The sequence below is a fragment of the Micromys minutus genome (assembly GCF_963924665.1).
Source record: "Micromys minutus genome assembly, chromosome: 12".
In the NCBI taxonomy this organism is placed as follows: Eukaryota; Metazoa; Chordata; class Mammalia; order Rodentia; family Muridae; genus Micromys; species Micromys minutus.
The window spans coordinates 31,927,108-31,951,809 of record NC_137981.1 but is presented as its reverse complement, the minus strand read 5'-3'; the positions used below and the strand labels follow the sequence as shown (position 1 = coordinate 31,951,809).

General features: G+C 36.3%; 1 protein-coding gene and 1 pseudogene across 2 annotated transcripts in view; both read right to left on the bottom strand.

Moving 5' to 3' along the window:
- Positions 1–24,702, bottom strand: part of APPL1 (adaptor protein, phosphotyrosine interacting with PH domain and leucine zipper 1) — a 52,576-nt gene that overhangs the window by 20,692 nt on the left and 7,182 nt on the right. Inside the window, exons 4-16 of the mRNA XM_080926943.1 lie at positions 24,222–24,293; positions 22,323–22,410; positions 20,777–20,818; positions 19,827–19,885; positions 14,826–14,972; positions 13,590–13,672; positions 12,701–12,859; positions 11,512–11,700; positions 9,023–9,065; positions 8,060–8,116; positions 6,306–6,397; positions 5,245–5,427; positions 2,752–2,804 (exon numbers count right to left, since the gene is read on the bottom strand). Coding sequence (XP_080783069.1) covers positions 2,752–2,804; positions 5,245–5,427; positions 6,306–6,397; positions 8,060–8,116; positions 9,023–9,065; positions 11,512–11,700; positions 12,701–12,859; positions 13,590–13,672; positions 14,826–14,972; positions 19,827–19,885; positions 20,777–20,818; positions 22,323–22,410; positions 24,222–24,293 — 1,267 coding nt within the window. The remainder of the gene's footprint in view (positions 1–2,751; positions 2,805–5,244; positions 5,428–6,305; positions 6,398–8,059; positions 8,117–9,022; positions 9,066–11,511; positions 11,701–12,700; positions 12,860–13,589; positions 13,673–14,825; positions 14,973–19,826; positions 19,886–20,776; positions 20,819–22,322; positions 22,411–24,221; positions 24,294–24,702) is intronic.
- Positions 17,881–18,825, bottom strand: LOC308427988 (serine-threonine kinase receptor-associated protein-like; annotated as a pseudogene). The gene has a single exon. The product of its transcript is annotated as a serine-threonine kinase receptor-associated protein-like (transcript).

Below are 24,702 nucleotides of genomic sequence, written 5' to 3'. Positions count from 1 at the left end.
CATTAACAGCACCACTGCTTCTGCAATTGCTTTGACACAAGAAGTTATGACAGCTACTGTTGTTAATCATTTAGCAAAACATGTTACTGAGTATTCAAGAGGATTTAGAAAGGCCATTGGAACAATGGATTGATGCTCTTTATGATACTACTCAAATTATTGGAGGTTCAGAGTTTAAGAGTAAGAAGCTGGGCTGGAGAGATGGCTCAGTGGTTAAGAGTACTAACTACTCTTCCAGAGGTCCTAAGTTCAATTCCCAGCAACCACATGGTGGCTCACAAACATCAATAATGGAATCTGATGCCCTCTTCTGGTATGTCTGAGGACAGTTACAGTGTACATAAAATAAATAATTCTTTAAAATAAAATTTTAAAAAAGAGTAAGAAGCCATCTCTAGGGTTATGCTAAATACCAACGGATTTGTGTTACTTCTAAAATTTACAATGATAGTCACTGTAAGGGAAAAAGTTCAAAGATACTTGTAGGATATTTGGAATAATTCTAACACCACTCTGGATGTTTTAACTTTGCATACACAGATTATAAATTTAAAGAATGCTGCTCTGCTGAGCTTTGATGCTGCAGATATTGCTGATAAAATTATTTGTGGCCTGAGGTCAATATTTCAATCTTGGTCAAGCTTTAAGAATGGCATACACAGCTTGATCATGCTAGCCCTTCTTGTCCTGGAAATACTTTCACTCCTGCCCATTGTGATAAAATGTGACTCAATATAGTGGTGGCCAAAATACATGGCTTGAAACTAAAAATGGATCCCCAGACAGAATTCTTAATTTAACAGGCTGGTAGCCAAGGATGGGTACAGAGCCTTAACAAACTAAGACAGAATAGCACTGCTCTTGATAATGCATATTTCACACTGGGTAAGGAAAGCATTTTTGTCAGAACAACCTAAGACAGGGACACACAGTCTTGTTTATGAAATAAGGGGGAGATGTGGAGAGCTTTTAGGGGTTTCTTTTAGACACTTGGCAGAAATTTTACATCCACCAGGACAAAAGAAGTAAGCTCAAGGTAGAAATCTTTGGGAAAGAGGCCCAGATTAAGAACATTTACATTTGAGTTAATGCAGAGCTCAGAGCAAAGTCTCAGGTGAGACATATGAGGCAGTTCTTTTGTCTTGGTTATCACTGACTAGCCCCTAGAAAGGTATTTATGGGATTTTATTTATTGCTTTGCTTGTTCCTTGACCCAAAACTGATCTTATTATATTTTGCATGTACTTAAAGTGGTATAAAAGCAGACAGGGAAAAAAATAAACCCGATTCAGCCTCAGAACTGGCTGGGGTCATACTACAGTGTTGTCTAATAGTCTTTTTTTCTTTTTAATCCTCACTCCTGCTCTGGAGAACCTGCTGACTGACTAGGCTGGCTTGTTCATTGAGTGAAGTGACGCAGACCCAAAAGGACAAACATGTTTTCTCATATCTGGTGCTCACAGTTCCAAATGTTCATGTGTGAATATATATACTGGAGTTAACTACAAAAACAAGGAAAACAAAAAGGAATCATTGATGAAAAGAGAGGGATTTAAAAGCATCAGGAAAATGGGGGAAAAGGAGAAGGCTCTAAAGGAGAAGGCTCTAAAGGAGAAGGCTCTAGTCAAGAGGCAGGAGATATGGAAAAGAGGGTAAAACAAGGATGTCTGAAAATGTTATAAGTAATCATAACTATTAACTACCTAACAAAATAACAACCACAGCTCTATAATACTGCCAAATCTAAGCATAAATACACATACAAAGTTTAAATGAAAATTTTCCATTTAAATGACAATGCACCCTCCAAAAGCCAAAGACCATCTAACAAAAACCCCAACAGCAAGCATGAAAGGCCCTCTTTGAAGTTGTTGGTCAGAGTTCTCTAAAAGATATTACATGCCACTGCCCTTAGTTGCCCCTGAGAGGTGGAAGGTTGAGTCCCCTAATGCTGAAGCCACCATGAACTTTAGATGCTTGGTCCAGAGACCCCTGAGTTGAACTGCCTTTTCCCTGAGAATTAACTTTTATGGTATTAGAAGACACAACACAGCCTTCTAAAAGAGGGAGGAACAAATAGTTCTTCCCAGCTATGGTGCCTATGAACCACAACCACTACCAGCACATCACGATAATCTTCATGTACGATAGTATACATACATCTTGATAGTAACAGTTCTCTAATTGGATTAAAACCTACTCAACCAGAAGGAAAGCATTCCAATCCTGGAAACCTAGCCAACTTCCCAGGGTTAGTTAAGTCAAGGATCTTGGGGTTGAAAGATTAAAAAAAAAACACAAACTTTTATTTTTTCCAAAAAAAAAAGCTTAAGAAATAGTTTATGTACTAAGAATTTGACAATAAGGCCAAATGTCTGTGACATTCTATAATGAGTTACATCAGAAGTCAGATTAGGTTCTGGTTGCCTTAAGAATAGTATGAGAGAGCTGAAGAGGTAACTCAGCAGTTAAGAACATTGACTGTTCTTCCAGCGGTTCTGAGTTCAATTTTCAGCAACCACATGGTGACTCACAACCATCTGTAATGAGATCTGATGCCTTCTTCTTGTTTGTTTGAAGAGAGCAAAAGTGTACTCAAACACATAAAATAAATAAACCTTTAAAAAAAATAATCTATGAGTAAAAATTCTGAAGTAAAAACATCAAAACTGAGCACAGAAGCAAAATGCAAATGACACATTTCAAAATTTACTCCTGGATCACTAGAATGAATATTGCAGTCTGCTCTACCTTCAGTTTCTGATTTTGTGCTTCCTCCAGATTCTCCAAATGGATTTGTACGCCTAAAATTTAGGGAAAAACATAAATAAATGTCACCAAAAGTCACACGGAAGAGAACAGAATTAAAGATTGAGTCATAAAACTTTACATGTTTACAAAGAAAAGCTCCAGAATCTCTCACTCTGCTAATGAACAATACAATAGCTTTGCTCACACTGAGTAACAGGCCAAACCCAGTGTCTACACTAACTGATGTACCTATCACAGCCCTTTGTTGCTGTGTTTTATTTAGTAGGTATAAATTTAACTACACATAACAATCCTCATACTAAACTATTTTCTAAAAGTTTTCTAATTTAAACAAACCAACGCAGAGGAAGACCAATGTGGTGACAATACTGGAGTCTTGAAAAAATGCCAGGAATTTCCTAGAACTGTAAAATTCCAAGTCTGAATTCTTTAAGTACAAATTGCAAGTTAACTATAAAGATCCAAACACTGTCTAGTTCTAAACATGTATTTCTTTTTTTAATGAACTGTATTTCCTGGCTCTATATACAGGTATAGATATACGTAAGTACTAAGAGGGCTTTCCTATGATGCACACAAAGCCTGGGTTTCATCCCCAGCACCACAAAGTAAGAGAAAACTAAACTCTATTTCTCAAGGTTTAAGTACCAATGCAAGAAGAAAAGTAAACCAAAGATAAAAGCTACTGCCCCCATTCCTGTTCTGAGCTTGTGGCACAATCACAATGATGAAGGGAAAGTTCAATTCAAAAGAAGCCTTACTGTAAGAAGTGGTCTAAAATAATAATGGCATTAAAAAAACAGGGCAGGGGTTAAGGACATGGCTCAGTCAACCCGAGTTCAACCCCCAAAACTATGTAAAAAGGCCAAGCACCCAAAAGTAGTGGTACATGGCTTTAATTCCTGCACCAGGGAGGCACAGTCAGATGGAACTCTGAGTTAGAGGCCAGGCCAAGACTACAGAGTGACGGCTAGGACTTCACAGAGAAACACTGTCATAAAATCTGCCCAACACACACACACACATACACATACACCAAAACAAAACAAACAAACAAAAACCTAAGGTCAAAACTTGCAATCCCAGCTCTGGGGAGGCAGAAATAGATAGATCCCTAGAGTTCAATGGAGATCCAGCCTACTTGGTAAGTCCAGGGCAGTGGGAAATTCTTTATCAAAAAGGTAGCTAGCTAATAATACCACCTGAATTGTCCTCTGACCTCCACAAACATGCACATAAATGTATGTGTGCATCTGCAGATATATAAACATATACACACAAAATGAGGATAAGATATTGATCTATTTAAAAATATTTATTTAATCTTACTGTATGTATATAAATGAGTGCCCCCGTGTATGAATATGCACTATTTATGTGTCCAGTGCCTGCAGAGAAAAAGGGCCTCAGATCCCCTAGAGTCAGAATTATGGATGGTTGTGAGCTACCATGTGGGTGCTGGATATGAACCTGGATCCTCTGCAAGAACAGCAAGTGTAACTGCTGAGCTATTTCTCCAGTCCAACACTGATTTCTTCCATATCAGTGTGGCATATTATATCAAGTGCTATGCATATGTAATATAATATATTTGTACAAGTTTTCATAATTCTGTCATATCCAAATTGAATGTATTAAGTGCCCAACCTCCTTAATAAATGATTTGCCATAGTTTCATTTCTTTATGTTTATGTGTGTTTGTCTATATAAGTTTTTGTGCACCATATGCATTTAGGAACTTGTGGAGGCCAGACAACAGTTTTAGATCCCCTGGAACCAGAGTTAGAAGTAGTTGTGACCTATCACACATGGGTACTATGAACGGAACCTGATACTCTGCAGGAACAGTAGCCACTCTCAACTTCTGAGTCATTTCTCTATCCACTCCCCCTAAAAAAAAAATTTAAGTATTGTGACATGACCTCATCATCAACAATATCATCATCAGCAAGAGGATCTTGTATAGTCCAAACCAGATTTGCATTTGCTATATAGCCAAGAAAATCTTGAGTTTTAGACTCTCCTACTCTCAATTCCTAAGTAACTACAGTTGCAGGGATAAGCTAAACTGCCCAGGTTTTCTGTGGTGCTAGAGACTGAATCCAAGGCTTCATGTGCATGCTAGGCAAGCTCGCTACCAACTGAGGTACATCCCCAACCCCTTCTTCTGACAAAGAATTTTTAAAATAGTGTCACAACCTAAAAATAGAACTACCACTTCTGCAATTGACAAGGCAAATGCTCAAGTAATAGGCTTGATAAGCAATTCAGAATTAATTTTTTTGACATTTGATTATCCTAGCACCTTTTACAGATACAGAAGACCAACAGAAAAACCTGTATGGTTCTACCCTACCTATGTAAATGCTGTTAGGCAATTACACAAAAGACATCATAGCTGATACAGAAATGGACACAAGTCTTATAGTCTCACAGACCACAGCACATTGGCTTTCTGACGTCACTACTCACCTGCCTACTTGTCCAAAGGCTTTTGCCTGGCCAGGCTGATCTTCACACACAGGAGAAATTATATCAAACTGTATTGGCGTATCTGGAGCAACAAGAGAATCTAGAGAGAGGGCAGCTAAATTTGTAGACTCTGATCCCAAGGATCCTGAACTGCTGGTTCGAGCTGTTGGTGGCCGAGATTGTCTAACCACAAAGGAAAACAAGGCACTGAATTTAGTTTTTTTTTTTTTCAGAAGTTCAATACTTGGAAGACTACAAGAAAACTGTATTTCTAGTCAATGAGAGTATAAATCAAACTCCAATTTTAAAAAATTACCTTTCTATAATCCTAGCACTCAGGAAGTAAATCCAGGTAGTGGATCACAAGTTTTGGATTGGCCTGGTCTAGAAAACAAGACCCTGACTCAAAGAGTATAAAAAGTTAATCTCATATCACTATTTATTTAGTAAAGGATTCCTTTCTTTGCAATTAAAAAACATAAACGGGGACTAGGGTGATGACTTCACTGGTAAAATGCCTGTTGTCTGAGCAGGAGAAGCTGTTTACAGTTTCTATTGGTGGGGGAGGGTTTCAACACGATTTTACTATGTAGCCCTTGATGTCTTACAACTCACTCTGTAGACCAGGCTGGCCTCAAACTCAGATATCCACTTGCATCTGCCTACCAACTGCTAGAATTAAAAGTATATGCTACCAATGCCTAGTGAGAACCTGGGTTTTAATCTTCAATACTCGTAAATAAATAATTAATAGTAGTAATAAAAAGAGGGGAAAGCTGCCATGTTAGCATGCATCTGCAACCACAGTACTGGGGTGCAGAGACAGCAAGATTCAAGGAACTCACTGGCCAGTCAGCTTACCAAATCAATGAGCTCCAGGTCTGGGATTCTGTCTTAAAAATAAAGTTCTCCACCATACCAACCTCTGGCCTGTGCCCCCATTAGTAAATTTATTATTTTAAATATATACTTCTGTCATTCTGAGATGGCTTACTACTTAACTAAGCAGTACTGTTAAAATCAGAGCATTAGCTAACACTTAACCCCACATACTAACTCACCCTCCTGGACGCAGGCTCTCATGTCTCTGCTGGAAAGATGGAGACGGAGTGACAGCTTCTAAAGCAGACTGATTCACTCGGGCGGCAGTTTCCTATTTTGGTTTATTTTTTTAAAAAAAGAATTAGTATTAATAATGTAAGAAACTAAATGTTTGATGTAACTGTCAAAACTGTTAGTAAGCTCTTGAGCTGTGCTTAAAATACAAACTAAACCTACTAAGTTATTTCCATTCTCTGACCTTACTAGTACGGTACATTAATTTCAAACATTGTGAACCTCCTATAGTTCAAGATAATTCTAATTCCTATAATTCTAATTACTTTCTACTAATATTTATGACATGAGTATATCCTTTTTCTATTAATTTTTAACTACCAGTTACTTTGGATTAAGGTTTGTACTGCTATCACCTAGCACACTGCCTAGTCATTCAAAATATTTTATAGAACAAAAAAACTAGGAGTAAGCCATTCATTTAAATATAAAAGAATTCTTCTAGAATATAATTATTAATTTGTAACATTATTATAAATATACTTGATGGTATACATTTTTAAAAAAACGGAATTTTTTTTTCTAAATGAAAGTCTTTGAAAACATCATCTTTATCATTTTCTTCTTTACCTTTTTTACTCAACCAGTTACTAACTAGTCTAGACCCTCCTATCAAGTCCCCCATTACAACAATAGTAACTTAAGCTAGGATGGTGACACATGCCATTAATCTGGGTTGGGGGGGAGAAAAGACAGGCAGATCCAAGAAACCCTGTTTTGGGAGTGTGGGGGGAGCTTAGGACTAAGACTTTCAAATGAAATTATCCATCCCTACCTGGCTCTGAGAAGCACCTGGGTTTACAGCATAGCCAACTCCTGTCTTAACTGAAGTCTAGACGGCTCCTGTCTAGAACCAAGTCCTTTCCCAACGTGGATAAAAAATAGACTCAGTCCATTCTCTCACTCCCTTCTTTCAGCTACTGGTACCCTTGGATTCTACCTGCTTGCTCAAACTGTAACTATGGCTAAGTTTACATACAAACTGGGGTTTACCAGGCTTGAACCCCTTTCTACTCAAAAGAATAATTTGCAAACAGAGTTTGGGCTGCATCGTTACAGATGTACCAAAATCATAACAAGTATCTAAACAAGATTTCCATGTATCTAAGTGCACAGTTCAATTTTCCATTCTGCACCAAAAACTTTGATTTACTCTGCTAGTTCCACCCACATGTCACTTCTGCATCTGACTTTAGTTTTTATGTATTGGCTGCAGTGGCTCCTTTTTTCCTTAAGCAAATCTTAGCACAGGATTCCATCACCTCTACAGAATTTTCTCTAAAACAAAGTCCTCACTAATCCTAATATTCTCAAAATGTAAGCCTGTAAGTAATCACCAGGTACATTTTTTAACTATGTGCTTCTAATCACAATATGTTATACATAAAATGTCACAAAACTTCTACTTTGACTTACCACAGTAACTCCTAGAGGCAGCCATGGAGTTTCCCTACATTTTTACCTACTCCATGATACCCTACACAAAGGTAATTGTCAATACCAGCTGAGTAACTTATCAGTACATTTTGAAATAACAATTGTGACAAACAATACATCATGGTACATTGTAACTACCCAAACAGAATCATATAGATTCCATACTTGAGATTACAAAACTTAAGAATCAATTGCTACAAGCCATATAAACCACAAAATTATTTCATTCTGATAATCCTGGATAACAAAATAAAAATATTACCTCTGGATTTTCACTCAAGTATATTTGTTTAGATATGTTGTTTATTGTACAGATCCACTGAAAAGAAAAAAAGTAAGATTATTACTAGTTTTTAATAGAGCCTCTCTACTAAGGAAGGCTATTAAATATTAAACTGAAATAGTTTTCATTAGAAGCAGCATATAATTTTCATAAGAAAACATCTTGGGAATGAGGCTGTAACTCAGTGGTAGAGCACATACTTTATTTAACAAAATATGTGAGCCACTGGACTCAATCCCCAGCACCATAAACAAAACAAAAACAAGAGACCCACTATAAACATATGCATCTAAGAGATCTTCAGACTGAATTTCTGAAAACTGTTTTGAAAGGTTCAGCCTTGATAGCATCTTACCCTCCTTATGTAGTATACTAGGAGGAAGGCTGGAGCCAAAAGGAAAGGCTTGTGAGGAAGAACAGAGACTCCCAAATCTTTTTTCTGTCTTTAATTTTCCCACTGTTCTAAGCCCAGCGCTGTTTCCTCTTGTACCATGTTCTAGCTGCTGTAAGTAGCATCCCGAAGGTTAGTGAAAACGGAGAATAAGCCAACTGCTAACTCACAATACTATGCCTGCTAGAAGGTGACATTCGGAAGGTCACCGCCAAATATAACACTTTAAGACAGCACAGAAATGGTGTCTAAGATTCCTCCAGCTATAAAATTCTGTTAGAAAACTAAAGTCATTTTTTAATTAACTAGGGTTTTCCTAAACTTTCTATTATAAATACATTAATATGTTTTGTTCTCAGAAAAAAAAACAAAATAAAACTAATTTAAATGTTGCTGAAGAAATTAACTTTATTACTAGCACACAAGAGGCAGAAGCAGGTAGATTTCCAGCCTGATCTACAGAGTAAGTTCCACAACAGCCAACACTACACAGAGAGACCCTGTCTCCAAAAACAATAAATAAATAAATAGCCTTATAAAAAATTTTTTACCTCTTCATGGTCTTTTTTACTCTCTGCTTGCAAAATTGAAGATCTGGGAAGAAAAAATTAAAAGTTTTAGCCTCAACCTTAAAATTAAATAAAAAACACAAGTGATGGAAATACTTTAGGGAACAAAGACCACCAGCAGCAGCAGCAGGACTTAAGGCTTGTGACTCCAAGTGGCTATCACAACCCAACATGCAAAACCAAATGGCAGTTCCAGCTCTCAAAAGACAGAACATAAAAGAAGAATGGCACTTCAACTTACTAGCATTTCTATTGGTGATCTAACCAAAAATACTAACTTCATTATTACAGTTTCTCCCTTAGTTTAAATAAAAAATCTAATGTATGAACCATTACAGAAATGTGATATTTTAAAAGAAATTTTAAATTTTACTAACTTTCTATCTTATCAAGAAAAATAGGAAACCATGCCAAGCATTAGCAGAAACTAAAAATACAAAAATGTAAATACAAGTAGTAACATGTTAGCAATTTGCTAACTGGGCTAATGAAAACAGGAAAACTCTAATATACAGATATATTATATACTCAATATAATTGACATTCATTGTATGTCTGTAGAAGGACTAGGAACATAACTATGTAGCAAAGATACAGGAGCAAAACTCTTTTATGAAGAAAGATCTTATGTACAAATATATGACGGAAAAAAAAAATGATTTTCAGAGAACCCAGGTGTTTCTTCTAAATGATAAATAAGGAAGCTCAAAGGTCAAAATCAATCTCAACTAACTTAAATATCTATCATTAGGAAAATATTTAAACTATGTTGTATGGTTTTTGAAAAATTAGAATGCAGCCATTATGAATAGACTTTTAAAGAAATATTTTATCATATGTATATGAGTTTCTGTGCAGTACACAAGCACAGGTACCCTTGGAGGACAGATAAAGGTGACAGATCACCTGGGGCTGGAACTACAGCGAGTTTTGATCCACTGGACGTGGGTGTTCGGAACCAAGCCTGGATCCTCTATAAGAGTAATACCTGTTGTTAACTGCTGAACTATTTCTCTAGTCCTATAAAATGTTTTTTTTTTTTTTTTAGTACAGAATAGAGTTTATTCAGGTCATGGGAGAGTTAAGAGGTAAAGAGAGAGAGAGAGAGAGAGAGAGAGAGAGAGAGAGAGAGAAATAGAGAGGCCATGAGCACGTGGAGAGAGGGGGAAAGGGAAAGGGAAGAGGAGGGGTAGGGGTGGGAGAGCAAGGCAGCAAGAGCATAAGACCAAAAGAGGCCAAGAGAGAGCAAAATGTTTTTTTTTTTTAATGGATGCAGATCTAATTTAGATATATAAAATATCTTTCAATAATTCAAGAAAATGTACTCAGACCAGGAATGATAGGTAACACAGTGCTAAACTACTTTGGAGGGAAGGTAAAAGAACAAAAAGTTGAAGGCCAGACTACACAACTGAGAATGTGTCACAGAAAGTCTGTGGCAGAGACCAGCCCAGATTGCTCAAGGAAATGGGTTCAAGGGGAAGAAGTGAGGGTAAAGGAAGAAAAATATACTCAGAATAAAAACTAGAAGAAAATAAAATGCTATAAATAAAATTACAAATAGTTTTCTATTCTCCAACTTATATTTATGCTTTTTAAAAAACTGTTCTACTCAATAGACTTTTAAAAAATATATTTATTTATTTCATATATGTGAGTATACTGTAGCTATCCTCAGACACACCAGAAGGTGGCATCAGATCTCATTACAGATGGTGTGAGCCACCATGTGGTTGCTGGGAACTGAAATCAGGACTTCTGGAAGAGCAGTCAGTGCTCTTAACTGCTGAGCCATCTCTCCAACCCCCAATAGACTCTTATTTAACACAAAGGTAATAGAACTTTTTGAAAGGCATGATAAAAAACAATGGATAAAATAACGTAACCAGTACGTATGTTGTACTGTCAATTATTGTGAGGAAGAGAAATCTAACATACATAATAATAACTCCACTGCCCCCATTTGATATAGGGAGAAATAAAGATCAGAGGGACTGTAAGTAACTTGTTCAAGAACAGAGTAAATAACCCACAGCAGGCACTCTTAAGTCCACTGCCTTCCCAGCACAGTGCAGGACTTTTCAGTGACTAGTTTCAACATGAAGTCACAGGTTTGCACCATTTGTTATTTCGTCAACATAAGTCTTTTTAAAAATCATTAAAGGGGGCTGGAGAGATGGCTCAGTGGTTAATAGCACTGGCTGCTCTTCCAGAGGATATAGGTTTAATTCCCAGAACCCACATGGCAGCTAGTTCCAGAGGCCCTGACACCCTCACACAAACGTACATAAAGGTAAAACATCAATGCACATAAAAAATATAATTTTTAAAAAGTCATTTAAGTCAGAAAAAAGCTGAAAGCAAATTACCTTAATTTATAGTAATTCTAAATGTCTATATGAAACAAAAAGGAATTACTCAGCAATTCATTTTAAAATGTTATGTCTTATTAGCAGCAGAAAAATACTAACTTTTTTCCATCAAAAGAAGTGATCTGGAAACAGTATCGTCTGTCTTCACAGTCCACGGCCATCACTGAGCAGTTATCTATGTCCATGGCTAGGCCTCCTGCCACATCTCCACGGGCTTGACTCATTAAGTTTCCACCCTGCGTGAAGTAAAACTGTCTATCCCAGGTAGATGACACCAAGCCTGTTTTACTAAAGAAAGTACATTGATAATTTCAATAACAACCCCTAAACAACCCCTTGTCATTAGCAGATACAAGAAACAGCATATGAAAACAAAACAACTTGTAAAAAGACACTAAGATATCAAGAAGATGTGCCGCTTTTTCAGACTCTAAAATGATTTTGTGCATGTTGACTCACTGGTATGAATGTTTGTAGTTTCAAAAACAAGGCTAGATATCATTAAGTTTCAACTGTTACAGTGATACATCAAAAATCCAAGTTACACTCAGTATTCAAGGAAAGAAATTCAGTTTTATTTCTCAGTTTTATTTACTTTACCATCACATCATCAAGTGAAGGCTAGAGATTTAACTCAATGGAACAGTGTGCACCTAGGATGCTCAAGGGTCTGAGTTCCAACCCAGCACTGAAAATTGATGAGAATAAAAAGAGGGGAAGGGGAAGCTTGGCACACTTTCAAATGAAAATTCAATGTTTACTTGATATAATCACACATTTAAACATTAATATTTAGTAACTTGTTATGATAGGCTTATTGAGAAATCAGTTTCATCCCTTTTATAAATTCAAACAATTCAATAAAGATGAAGGTAGGCTTTTTAAAGTTCTCATGTACCTCCATGTGTCAACGCGCTTACATAACTACACCACAAAAATGTTTCAACCTTAAGTTGCCAAGATGTCATAGTGCTTAAAGGCTCTTCCTGCCAAGCCTGGTGATTTGAATTCTATCCCAAGCACCCACATGGTGGAAGGAGAGGGCCAACTCCAGCAAGCTGTCCACTCACCTCCACTCCTAATCTGTGCTATGGCAAGCATACACACAAAATAAAAATGTACACAACACACACACACACACACACACACAAATACATAAATAAAATGGATTTTTTAAAAAGTATCAACCTTTAGTAAAACCAAAACAATCTGGCAAACAGTATTAACTATACATTATATTGATGTGCTACTACAAGGTGTAATATGAAAATAACAATAGTTCTCTTACTTCCTAGCATTTAGGTATCCAGCCTTTCGGGTTAAATTTCGATTGACGGGAAACTTGGTGGGATCTGGATCAGGCAGATATAAAGGGTCACTGGCCACCTCCAGATCTTCTATTGTCTGTTGCATGGTCTCTACGTCACCATCCATTTCCCTTCGAACACTAACACAGAGAACAGATTAGTCACTACTAGCCACAACTAATAAATAATGCCTCATCAATCCTATGTGTCCATATATTTAATTTTTTTAAAAGAAGCCACCGTAAAATGGTTAAAGTAACAAAATCATTTTAAACAACTTTTAAAACTTAATATATTCTGGGAACAAAATCAAATCTGAATACTAATAAAGTGACCGGATGCCCAAGTGCAGATTAATTCTAAAACTTCTCTGTAGTATGGCACTGACCTGTGTTCAAGCACTGCAAAAAATACAATGAAAATCTTAAATTCCATCTTTCCCCTTGCCTCAGATTAACAGCTCTGCTACTTGGACATCAAAGGTGATTGAAACTGCTTTCTCTCTCTAAACACTAGAGCCTAGAAAAGAGGATTTGCTTACCAATTTTCCAAGCAATGTTTACAAATGAAATTTTAAAGAAAATTTTATTTATGGATAATTACTGTTAGGTATTTATATCATTCAGACACAAAAGCTAGCTTTCTATCATTAAAACTGTTATCAAATTTTAATGTTATGAAAGCCAGAGCCTACATTCTAGAAAAAAAGATAGTAGAAATTTCCTAATTTATCAATAAAGCTGAGAAATGCACTCTGCGGCAGAAAAACTAACCCTTAGAAAATAAAGTTCTAAATATTTAAATTATGGCATTTATCTATTAATTTTCTGACATAATTTATTTTCATTTTAGTGAAAACAAAATACTTACTTCTGTACACTTGTTCCAATGTTAGCTAAAAATTCTTCCAGTTGTCCATTGAGATTTTCAGAACCCATCTTAAAGAAGCTTATCTGAGGTAGAAGAGGGGCAAAAGATCATACAACACAGTCATACACACAAAAAATATTTAGAGAAGAATCTCATCAACATTTCTAGGATAGAATTACATAGAAATAATAGTGGGTTGTCAGGTTGAGGTTTACAATATCTACCAGACACAGAGCCACTAAGGAAACAAGAATTCAATGCTACTATATATCCTTTCACATATTTTAGGCCATCTGCTGTTGTTATGTGACATAGAGCTCACTTGTAATCCAGGGTGACCTCAAATATTTCCCTGACCTCAGGCAATCATGACTAGTTAATAAATAAGTACTTTTATGCTTAAAAGAATATTCAAGTTTCTTGGTTTTTAAGGAACTAATATATTCCCCAAAACTCAATTTTCTAGCCTCTTTCCTAATGTACACCATTTTGAGCATTTGAATACTTTATTTTATGTACATGAGTGTTTTGCATGTGTGTATGTCTGTTCATCATGTATGTGACACGTGCCCTTAAGAGGTCAGATCCTCCACCATGCAGATGCTGGAAATTGAATGTGGGTCCTCTAGAAAAGCAGTCAGTGCTCTTAACCACTGACACATCTCACCAGAACCCTTATCTATTATTTTTGATTCAGAAAGTATGTGAGGAACATGGGACAAATGCAAACTTGATTGTTCTTTTTCCTTGTTTGTTAGTTTGTTTGTTTTTCAAAACGGTTTCTCTGTGTGGCCCTGGCTGTACTAGAACTCTCTTTGTAGACCAGGCTGGTTTTGAACTCAAGAGATCCACATGCCTCTGCCTCCCAAGTGCTGGGATTAAAGCTGTCCACCACTACGTCTGGTTCAGACTTGCTCATTCTTCCTCAGGCTTATAATAAAAAGACGCTCCAGCGATTAAATTCATCTAGCTTTCTGCTCCTTGTCTTTAACTGTGGTGGGGAAAGTCTTAATACAATGCACTTCCACTTATTTAAAACATTTTCATCTTCATTTGCAAGAAAAACCATTTACCCAATCTTCCTAAAATAAGACACTCTTGATAGTCTTTAAAATTACTTTTTAAAACTGCAATACAAAATTCTTTTCAACAGTCTGTAATATCCTTATAGTTAATACAAAAAAATCAAGCTTAATACAAGGCTTTTAGGGTAAATATAATCCAAAATATATTTACCTGAGCTTGCATGTATCCAAGCAGAGGTTCTAACAAAGCTATTTTCTTCTTGTACTGAAGAGTATTTAGTGCACAAAAATAATGCATCATGGTTTGGTGTTGTTTTTTCCTGGAAGTATACACATCCTCTGTTACTTCATACTTTACCTTTGAATGGAAAGAGTAAAATATTATTTAATTTTGAATTATCTTCGACAGAAGCTATAGAGAAGAGTCTTCCAAGGAAAATGGAGTATCAATAATTACTGAACATAGACTTCCTGTTTTCTACTCTATTGGAAAGCCAGGTAAACTCATTTTTCTGTCTACCAACTATATCACTTACAAAACACATCTGCATGCAACTATAACTGTAAACACCTGCACTAAACAGGACAGAGGGTCACTATATGGGTTAGTATGTAGCCAGCAATGTCTGATCTGAATCAGCTCACACCACAAATTTTCCCCTCCTGGTTTTCTCCTTACCACTCTTTTTTTCTACCTGCTTTTTTTGACTCACACTTAAAATACATATGTTCCCGAGTTATTTCACTCAAATTTTCTCTGAGCATTTATAGAGGTCTAGTATGTATTAGGCTCTTTTCCTTCTCTCCTTGGGATACCTATCCAGTTTCGATGTTATCCAGTGCACCAGTGACTTGGTTGTGTAAACTTTTATCTCCTCCCTGGCACTCCCTGTCCTAAGTACCAGAGGAAGACTGGGTTCTTTTATATACAAGAATGAACAATTATATGCACTGGAAATGCACAAAATTGAAAATAGCTTCTTTCTTACAACAGCTGTCCTTCCTTATTGTTTCTTTCTTCTCTCTGGGAAATGTCAATTTGGATTTCACCTCCTCCTGTAAGATTTTCCTCTTTCAAAGCAGAGCTAGGAAGTGCTTGCCTATCATTAACAAGGTCCAAGTGAAAGATGAACAACTCTCCAACATATTTTCTTGTCCTCTTTTAATAACAAACAATCTTCATTATGATTATGCAAGCAAGTCTCATATTTCCCACTGGAATCTCTCTAGTACTATCCCTATCATTTTCATTACTGCTTTGTTATACAACATAACTGCATGATTATTTACTCACCTAGAATCCTTCGATGACTATTCACTTTCTCAAACAAAAATTTCAAGGCAGTAAATACAGCAATTTGGCTCCAAACTATTCCTTGTTAGGCTTTGACAAATGGGATTGTTGGTCTGTTTTAAGACAGTGTCATGTTCTGTAGCCCAGGTTAGCTGTAAACTTCAGGGTGGCCTCAAAGTTTCAGGGCTCCTCTTCTTTTGCCTCCCAAGTATTAGGATCTCATGTGAAAGCCACACCACCCAGCCCCCAACTACTTTGTTATTTCTGCCACCTCTTCCCAAGTCCATCCTCAGAGGTGAAAAGTAATCCATTTCCTCCCATATGATAGAATTTAATGAAACCTGATAAAACTGCTGCTCTACATTCACTATCTAATTTCTTTGTCACAACTGTTGCTTTGTGGATGTCTGTTTTGCATAGAGAATAAAGGCATGGACTAAGTAACTAGTACATGACTTCAAATAAAGGAGGAACAGGCCTCAGATATGTCCCCCAAATCTTACTCCACAGCCAGTACTCCAAACCTTCATAGACTCCAAACTCCAGAGCATATCTCTACAGAGAGATTATTTTGGTTTGGGGGATTTTTGTTGTTCAGTTTGGGGCTTTTTTTTTTTTTTAAGAAAAGTTTTTTTCAATCCCCAGTGTTGTCTACTTATCTACATTACATGTGTCGCCTCCTAAAGTACAAGCTTTTCCAAACTCATCAATAAGGCTCTATCTGTACTCACTCTAGCAAAATCTCTATTAGCACATTCAACTCATGTCACTGCAGTCTCCTCCTTGTACACTGGAACACATTCACACTAAGCCTGCAATGAACATGAGGGCAAGAGGAGTACCTACTCACACCGTTCCCTAAGGTACCCAACATACTGCTTAATAAATAGATGCCCAATAATTTTTTAATTAAAAAAATAAATTTTTAAAAAAACTTAGAATATAAGCAATATAAAATATTTTAAAAGCAATATAAAATATGCCAAATTTTATAACATAGACCCTGAAGTACCTCTCTAAGGCAAAATGACTACTGTAAATCCCAAACTGTGTATGTTTTTTTGGTTAACTTGTGAACTAAAATTGGAAATGGAAAGCAGTTTGGAGGAATGATCACTGTGTAAGAATCATTTCCTCTATTGCCACAGTGGCTGCTGCACAGTAAATCCTACTGAGCTGTTGATTTCCATAAGTAGTCACTATGTCTCTACCAGCAGCTGTGACCACCGCTGCAAATACCAAGTCCTGCAGAGATCACCTCATTTGCAAGCATTGGTATAAGCTATATCTCAAGACTTAAATCACCCAGAACTTGTAAATATTCTCTTCTTCAATCTTTAAATGCATTCATCCTCAAATACTATGTAGTATTTCTGGATTCCATTCTTTAAAAAAAAATAATCAAGATATAAATTTTCCCTTTAAATAGATAGCCTTAAACCAGAATTTCATTGAGTTCCGTGTGTGACATGAACTGAAGTATGTCTGTGACTTACTTTTACTTGTTCTAATCATGATTTTCTTTATTGTTTTAGAGGCATTTTATTTAGATAACTAAAAAAATTAGATGCTCAGAAGCAGTCAGTGTACAATGAATGATGTCAGACCTGTTACTTTATCATGTATTTCCTCTTCTTCACAACTAAGCAAAGAGGAAAAAAGGCATTCTTCTTTAGGGGAAGTCAGAAAAATAGGCCAATATATTTTTCTTCTTTATAACATAAACAGCTACAAGAAATTTAGGTGTGAAATGGAAATTGTAGTTGGCTTTCCAAGACAGCACGCTGTGGCACTTTGTGAACATAATCCTTCTACTCAGCCATCTCACTCACAGGCAACACTGAGCTAATTCATATGCCCCAATATTTTCTGCCCTCTTTGGCAGAGGCAGAGGGTGACTCTGAAGGCTGATGCTTGTCTCTACTTGTTTAGTTCATGAACTCTAATGGTATCTGCAGCACACACTTGATGCTCAGGCCTTAACTTCAGGAGTTGACGAATAGAAAGAATCTGAATTCTCTGAAGCAATTTCTTCCAGCTCTTCTTCTGTTTCTGAAAATCTGATCTTTGGCTTTGCCAGTTCCCCGCTGTCTTCCTCAGGAAGCACACATTTCCACAGGCCATAGGTCTTTCCTACAAGTTTGCCACAATCTCAATGTCCCATCTTCAGAACCTCTGGCGTAGAGTTGACCATCGGTACTGAATTTCACACAGTAAATGGGACCAAAGTGACCTTTGTAGGATACAAATTCCTCTCCACTATTATAATCATACTTATAGTTTAAAGTCTTCTCTAGCCACAACTAGAAATTCCTTCTCAGGATGAAGAGATGCAGAATTAATGGTCACAGGAGCATCAAAGGATTTAATTGGCTCCAGACTTATGAAAAGCAATAGATCATCCATAAGTAATAACCAAGATCTCTCCCTCAGGAATATACTCCATGCTGTGAAAAGACATATTAAAATTTAGAGATTTCACTTGTGTCAGTGAGGCATGACCCCAGAGCTGAACAGTTTTATCATCAGCTGAAAGGATCTGTTTATCCTCACTGCACCACAGAGCCTTCTGAATACCGAAAGTGTGTCCACTAATTTCCTTAGGTTTGTTAGGTTTCCTTAGGCTTCAGGTTTGTTCAAGTCATATATGCACAGCAGTTTATCCTGTCCCCCAGTTAACAGGTAACTGCTATCCTGTTTGAAAACCAGTCTTGACTATGTGCTTATGAGCCAGGGTCATCAATTCATCTCCTGAGACAGCATCCCACACTTTGGCTGTGAAGTCTGCAGCTGCTGTAGCAGTTTTGGAGGTATCCTTATTCAATGTTGCAACCCAAACAGCACCTTTATGACCCAAAAATGCTCCAATCCAGTCTCCTGTATTGCAAGCGCTGATCAGAAAGTAGCTATAAGGCATGATTTCCCTCCCACCCCCCACCAAGGCCAAGTTGGGAGTGTCTCCCTCCTCCCCACTGCAATGCAGGGCTCCAAGTTAAGGACAGGGAGGAATGGAGAAGGGGAGCCACCACTCACGATGCACACTCTGGTAGTAACAGAAGTGATGGCGCTTTAATCATGATTTGTAATGAGTTTCCAGCATAGTGTTACACAATTAAGGCAATCTTTTCCTTACTCAAACTATAATGAATAACCATTAAATACTCATAATCATACTTTCGTATAACTAAATACAAAACTGAATTTTATTTCTTCTTTTTTTGTGATTTTTTTTCTATTTGAGATAATAATTGCAACATTCCCCCTTCCTTTTCCTCCCCATAAGCCTTCCAATAAACCTCTCCTGCTCTTTCCAATTCATGCTGTCTTCTTTCACTCACTGTTACTGCATGCATTTATTGTATGGCACATGGGATTTCTGAATAATACATGGTTAGATAAGCATAAGCAGTATTATCAAAATACAAAGCAAAAACAGTTTTGTGTACTGGGAATCAGCTATACTTTTAAAATAGCTATGCTTAATTATACTATCAACTATTGGCAGAAGAAAAGCATTTTGTTTAAAGACCAATTATCAAAAATGATTTGAACAGCTAGGAAAAATTAGAGTAATACAACAACAATGATTTGTTGGCTCTATTTTTAAACAGGAAAAACTAAACCACCTAATAAAATGGGCATTAACTTTGATATTGAAAGAGTGTGTAAAGGCTGGAGCAATAATGGCTGAGCAGTTAAGAGCACTCACAGCTCTTCCAGAGGTTCCAGGTTCAATTCCTAGCACCTACATAGTAAGTTGGCTCACAATCATCTATAACTCCAGTTCCAGAGAATCTGACTACCTCTTCTTGCCTTCCCTGGTTTTTAACAAACACAGTACACAGATATACGTGCAGGCAAAACACCTATCCATATTAAAAATACTTTTAAAATATTTTTAAGAGTGTATACACATACCTTGTCATTTTCTCTCTTCTTTGACAACCGGCTGTACCTATTAATTGCGGCATCGTGATCTGGGAAACAGAAGTGAGTGTTAGCAGTATGACAGTACTTGGCAAGACTACATCTATTCTAGAGCTAGGCAAGAACTCTGCTACATGACCACTATGTTCAAATGTCCCCATAGCCTACTGTCCCTTAATTCTGTGACTATGTACAAATTGATAGAAACTATAATCTATTAAAAGTGCCTGCTCATCTCTGGAGGGAAGTAGGAGTGGCAGATCTGGGGGAGAGGGACAGTGGTAGAAGAACCGGTTGGGAGGGGGAGGGGAGGTTACAGTAAGAATGTACTGTATGAGAGAAGAATAAATAAAAAGAGAAATGAAAATTTTTTCCTTTTGGTTTTTTGAGGTAGGGTTTCTCTGTCCTAAAACTTGCTCTGTAGACCAGGTTGGGTTTGAACTCTTAGAGATGCCCCTGGCTCTGCCTCCCATGTTCTGGGATTAAAGGGAAAAAAATACTTTTAATTGAAAATTGGAAAACTCTTTTTAAAAAAATAGAAGAAAAAAACAGGCTGAGATTAAAGATATATCTCAGCATCTAAGTGTAGAGTACTTGCCTAGCATGTACAAGGCTCTGGTTTCAAGACTTGGCACAAAAGAAGAAAAGATAAGAGGAAAAGAAAAGGAAAGAAAAAAAACTGGAATATTTAGAAAATAAGTAAAATATTTTATAACTTCTTTAGGCATTATAAAGATAGTAAATTATAAGACTAATGTAACATTTACTGTAATAAAATAATTTTATAAAGAGTATATTCAAAGTATTACTACTGATTTACATAATATTATCTTAACCATTTAATTAAGCTAATTTTTAAAAATTATTACAAAAAAACCAGCCATGATATATACTGATAAGATCAATGAAAGAGCTTCACGTATGACATATCCAGGGCTTACCATTACTAGCAATCTGAAATACCTCTTTTAGTGTCAGTATTTCTGAAAAAGTTCAAAAATAATTTCAGTTTAGCATATTTATGAAATATTTTATTTATTTATAAAGCAACAGTACCTCTTAAATCACAACTAAAACTCAAGAATTCATATTACTGTATTTGAGGTGAAAAAGTTACTGTTTCAACTAGTCTACATTCAAAATAATTAGCAATACACCACCAGAAAATCTACTTATAACAATTATGAGGCAAAACAAATATTAAAATACACTTTAAATGCTAAGATATATGAATACTGGCAATATTAGAATCTAACAGGTTAACTCATTTTTATGACTAGTAATTTCAAAAACTGTGTGAGAGAGTATGCCAGTCTCCTTAGGCTGTGAACTCTTGTTCTACCTTGAAACTAGCCATTCTTAAAGACCATCTCAGTTATTAGCTCCACCTCTAAAAGACATGTGCTTTAATTTTAGCACTTTACCATTCACTGATGTGCTTGACTTTTTTCTATCTACTTTGAGTTTATAAATTATAAAAAGAACCAGATCTATAACAGTCATTTGCTCACCTACTAACCTAAAGGGACAAAAGCATCTAACAACTAGCACGTCCACTAACTAGTACAGGTGTCAGATAAGCTTGTGCCCAGTTCCCTAGCCTATCTGGATATGAACCTCTACTCTGTGCCTCTATCATCTTTCAGCCTTCTTTATCCCGTCACTGGACTCTCACAACTTCTTAGTGTTCTAGGTACCAAATCCACTCTTTTCCCACCTCTGAAAACAAAAGGACCGTGTCTCTCTAGGCTTAGAATCCACTGGCTTCTTTTGCTCATATACTCAGGTCCAACCTCTTTCCCATGCTTTAGTTCCATCTCATCTACTTCTACATTCATCTCTTGCCTTGCTTTAACACACCCAGCACTGGATTTATTTCTTCCTTCCTTTCAAGATTTATGTATTTTATGTATATGGGTACATCATCACTGTCCTCAGACACACCAGAAACGGGAATCAGATCTCATTACAGATGGTTGTGAGCCACCATGTGGTTGCTGGGAATTGAACTCAGGAGCCTCTGGAAGAGCAGGCAGTGCTCTTAACCACTGAGCCATCTCTCCAGCCCTGGATTTTGTATTATTCCCAAAACAAGTGATATTTTTCTATAGCCCATACCTTTGTGCATTCTATCCTCCCTAGCAGAACAACTGCTTTCTCTTAACTTGTTTCTCTGCATTATTCAATGCTTTTGTCATGTCTTTGGTGAAACCTTTCTGACCACTTCTTCTGAGCCCCACAGCACCTCACTCTCTAACTATAAAACACTGTCCTAGTGTGAACCCATGTCCGCTTAGAGGAAAGCACATTGTTAGTCATTAGGAACTAAATCAGTATCTACCAAACACTTCTGTAAGTGTTTAGTGCCTGCTTAAAGTAAAAGTGCTATGTTGTGGTCAGAACTGGTTTAATATAAAATAAAATGAACTGCACTAGCACTGATCTTCTAACAGCTGATGAAAACAAACATAAGGTTAGCTTCAATACCTTTCAGATCTCTTTCTTTAAACTGGGAAATGGGGAACATCATGGCATCAGCAAGTTGAGTTGAAAGTACTGCATGACAAGAACTAAGCTAGTAAAGAAAAACCAAAAAGACCAAATAACTAAAAGATGACACAACTGATAAATGTCTATATATAGCTACTTACCAATGTTATAGAAATTAGAATCTAGTCTTTTAGAAGGCTAGATAGACATAACCTTTGATATACCTTATATATGAAAACTCAAAACTATGTAGTATAATACAAAATATATGGTTAAAAAAACTTTTTCTGGTTTTGTGAGACAGGGTCTTTCTATATTGTCCTAGTAGTCCTGGAACTTACTGTGTAAACCAGGCTTGGCCTCAACCTCAGAGACCTCTGCCTCCTGAGTGCTGGCATTAAAGGTGTGTGCCACCATGCCCAGACTAAAACTTTTAAAAGGAAACTTAGAATGATCCTTTATTTGACAACAATTTCCTAGATATAACATCAAAAGCACAAACAACAAAATAAAATGTAAAATGGCCTCTATTAAAATAAAACAGTACATCAGAAAATACTAAAAAGAAAGATATAAAGAAAGATGAGAAAGCATTTGCCAACAACATCTCAGAAGAAACCTGCATCTAGGTAATGAACTTTTACAATTTAATAATAAAAAACAAATAGCCCAACTTAAAAGTGGGCAAAGGATCTGAACAGACACTTCCTCAAAGATTACAAATGGCTGATATTCACATGAAAAAAAGAAGCTCAATACCACATTAGGTATCCAAAACCTGCAAGTCAGTATGACAATGAGATACCACATCACTCCTATTAGACAGTTATCATTTTTAAAATGAAAATACTTGCTAGAAAAGATCATGAAAAAACAGAACTCTCCTACACAATTCACAGGCCACACTACAAAAAAAAAAAAAAACAAAAAACAAAAAAAAAAAAAACAAAACCCAAAACTGACGATTCCTCAAAAAGTTAAATAAAAAAAATTACTATAAAATCAAGCAATTCCATCCCCAAGTATACCAGAAAAGAACTGAAAACCAGTGTTTGAAAGATTAAAGTTTTATTCTAATGTATATGTATAAGAATGGCTGTAACTTAAAGGTAAAACAACAGAACACCCACAAGTGGATAAGCAAAATGAACACAATGAAATATTATTCAACAACAAAACTGGCACAGATAAACATATTCAAAATGAAAGAAGACACACTTCAAAATCCACAAACTATATACGTTAATTTATATGAAATATCCAAAGAATCAAGTCTATAGAGACAGAAAGCAAAATGCAATCATTGTCAAGAACTTGGAAAAATTCCAGGGAGTGAAGAGAAAAGAGAAAAAGACTTCTCCTAAGATGGTAAAAATACTCTTGACCTAAATAATTATGATGGTTCTTCAACACTATGAATGTTTAGTTTGTTATTTCCTGTAAGTATTTTGTGTTGTTTACTTAAAAGTGATAAGGGTCGACCCCATTATTCACACACGCTAGTCAAGTCCTCTACCACTAAGCTTCATCCCTAACCCAGTATTATTACTTACACTGAGAGCCTATGATAATATTCTGCTATAATAAGTTATTAAGATATTAGAAAAAGTGGGGCTAGGTTATAGCTCAGTGGTAAAGGACTTATCTAGCACATTTGAGGCCCTGGGTTGGATCCCATGCATGGCAAAGGTATGTATATGAGAATAAACTCACACATGCACATACCATACAGATACTCACACATACATGCATAACACATTCACATAAACATACACATATAGTCACATACACACACACAATAAAATGTAATAAAAGCTTTATAGTTTCCAGTCAAAAGCTGAATAACTTGCATAATTTCATAATAAAACCACCTACTCAAGCAAGATCAAAACTTACCTCATCTATGACCTTGGAAAACTGCTGCAAAGTAGAGCTCATAACTTCATCATCACCCCCCAGAGGAAAACGCTAACGAGTGAGAAATACAGATGAGATAAATGTTCAATGCTATTTTTTTTTTGAATAACACAATTTATGCTTCCAAGTAACTTTGGAAACTTCTAAATTTTTAACATGCTCCAGAAATATCTTTTTAATAAAATAATCTTCATAATAAACACTGTTTAAAATATCTGTTAAGTAATCAACTAACATCATATACTGGAAAGTTCTCAATAGAAAAGCTCAGGTTCCTCCAGCAACTAACAGTTGTTAGTTGAACAAAACTCGGTGTCTTTGTTAGTAAAATGGAGAAATCTGCCAGGTGGTAGTGGTGCCTGCCTTTAATCCTGGCTCTCAGAGGGAGAAGGGATTTCTGAATTTGTGTCCAGCTTAGTCTACAGAGTGCATTCCAGAACACCCAGGGCTTCACAGAGAA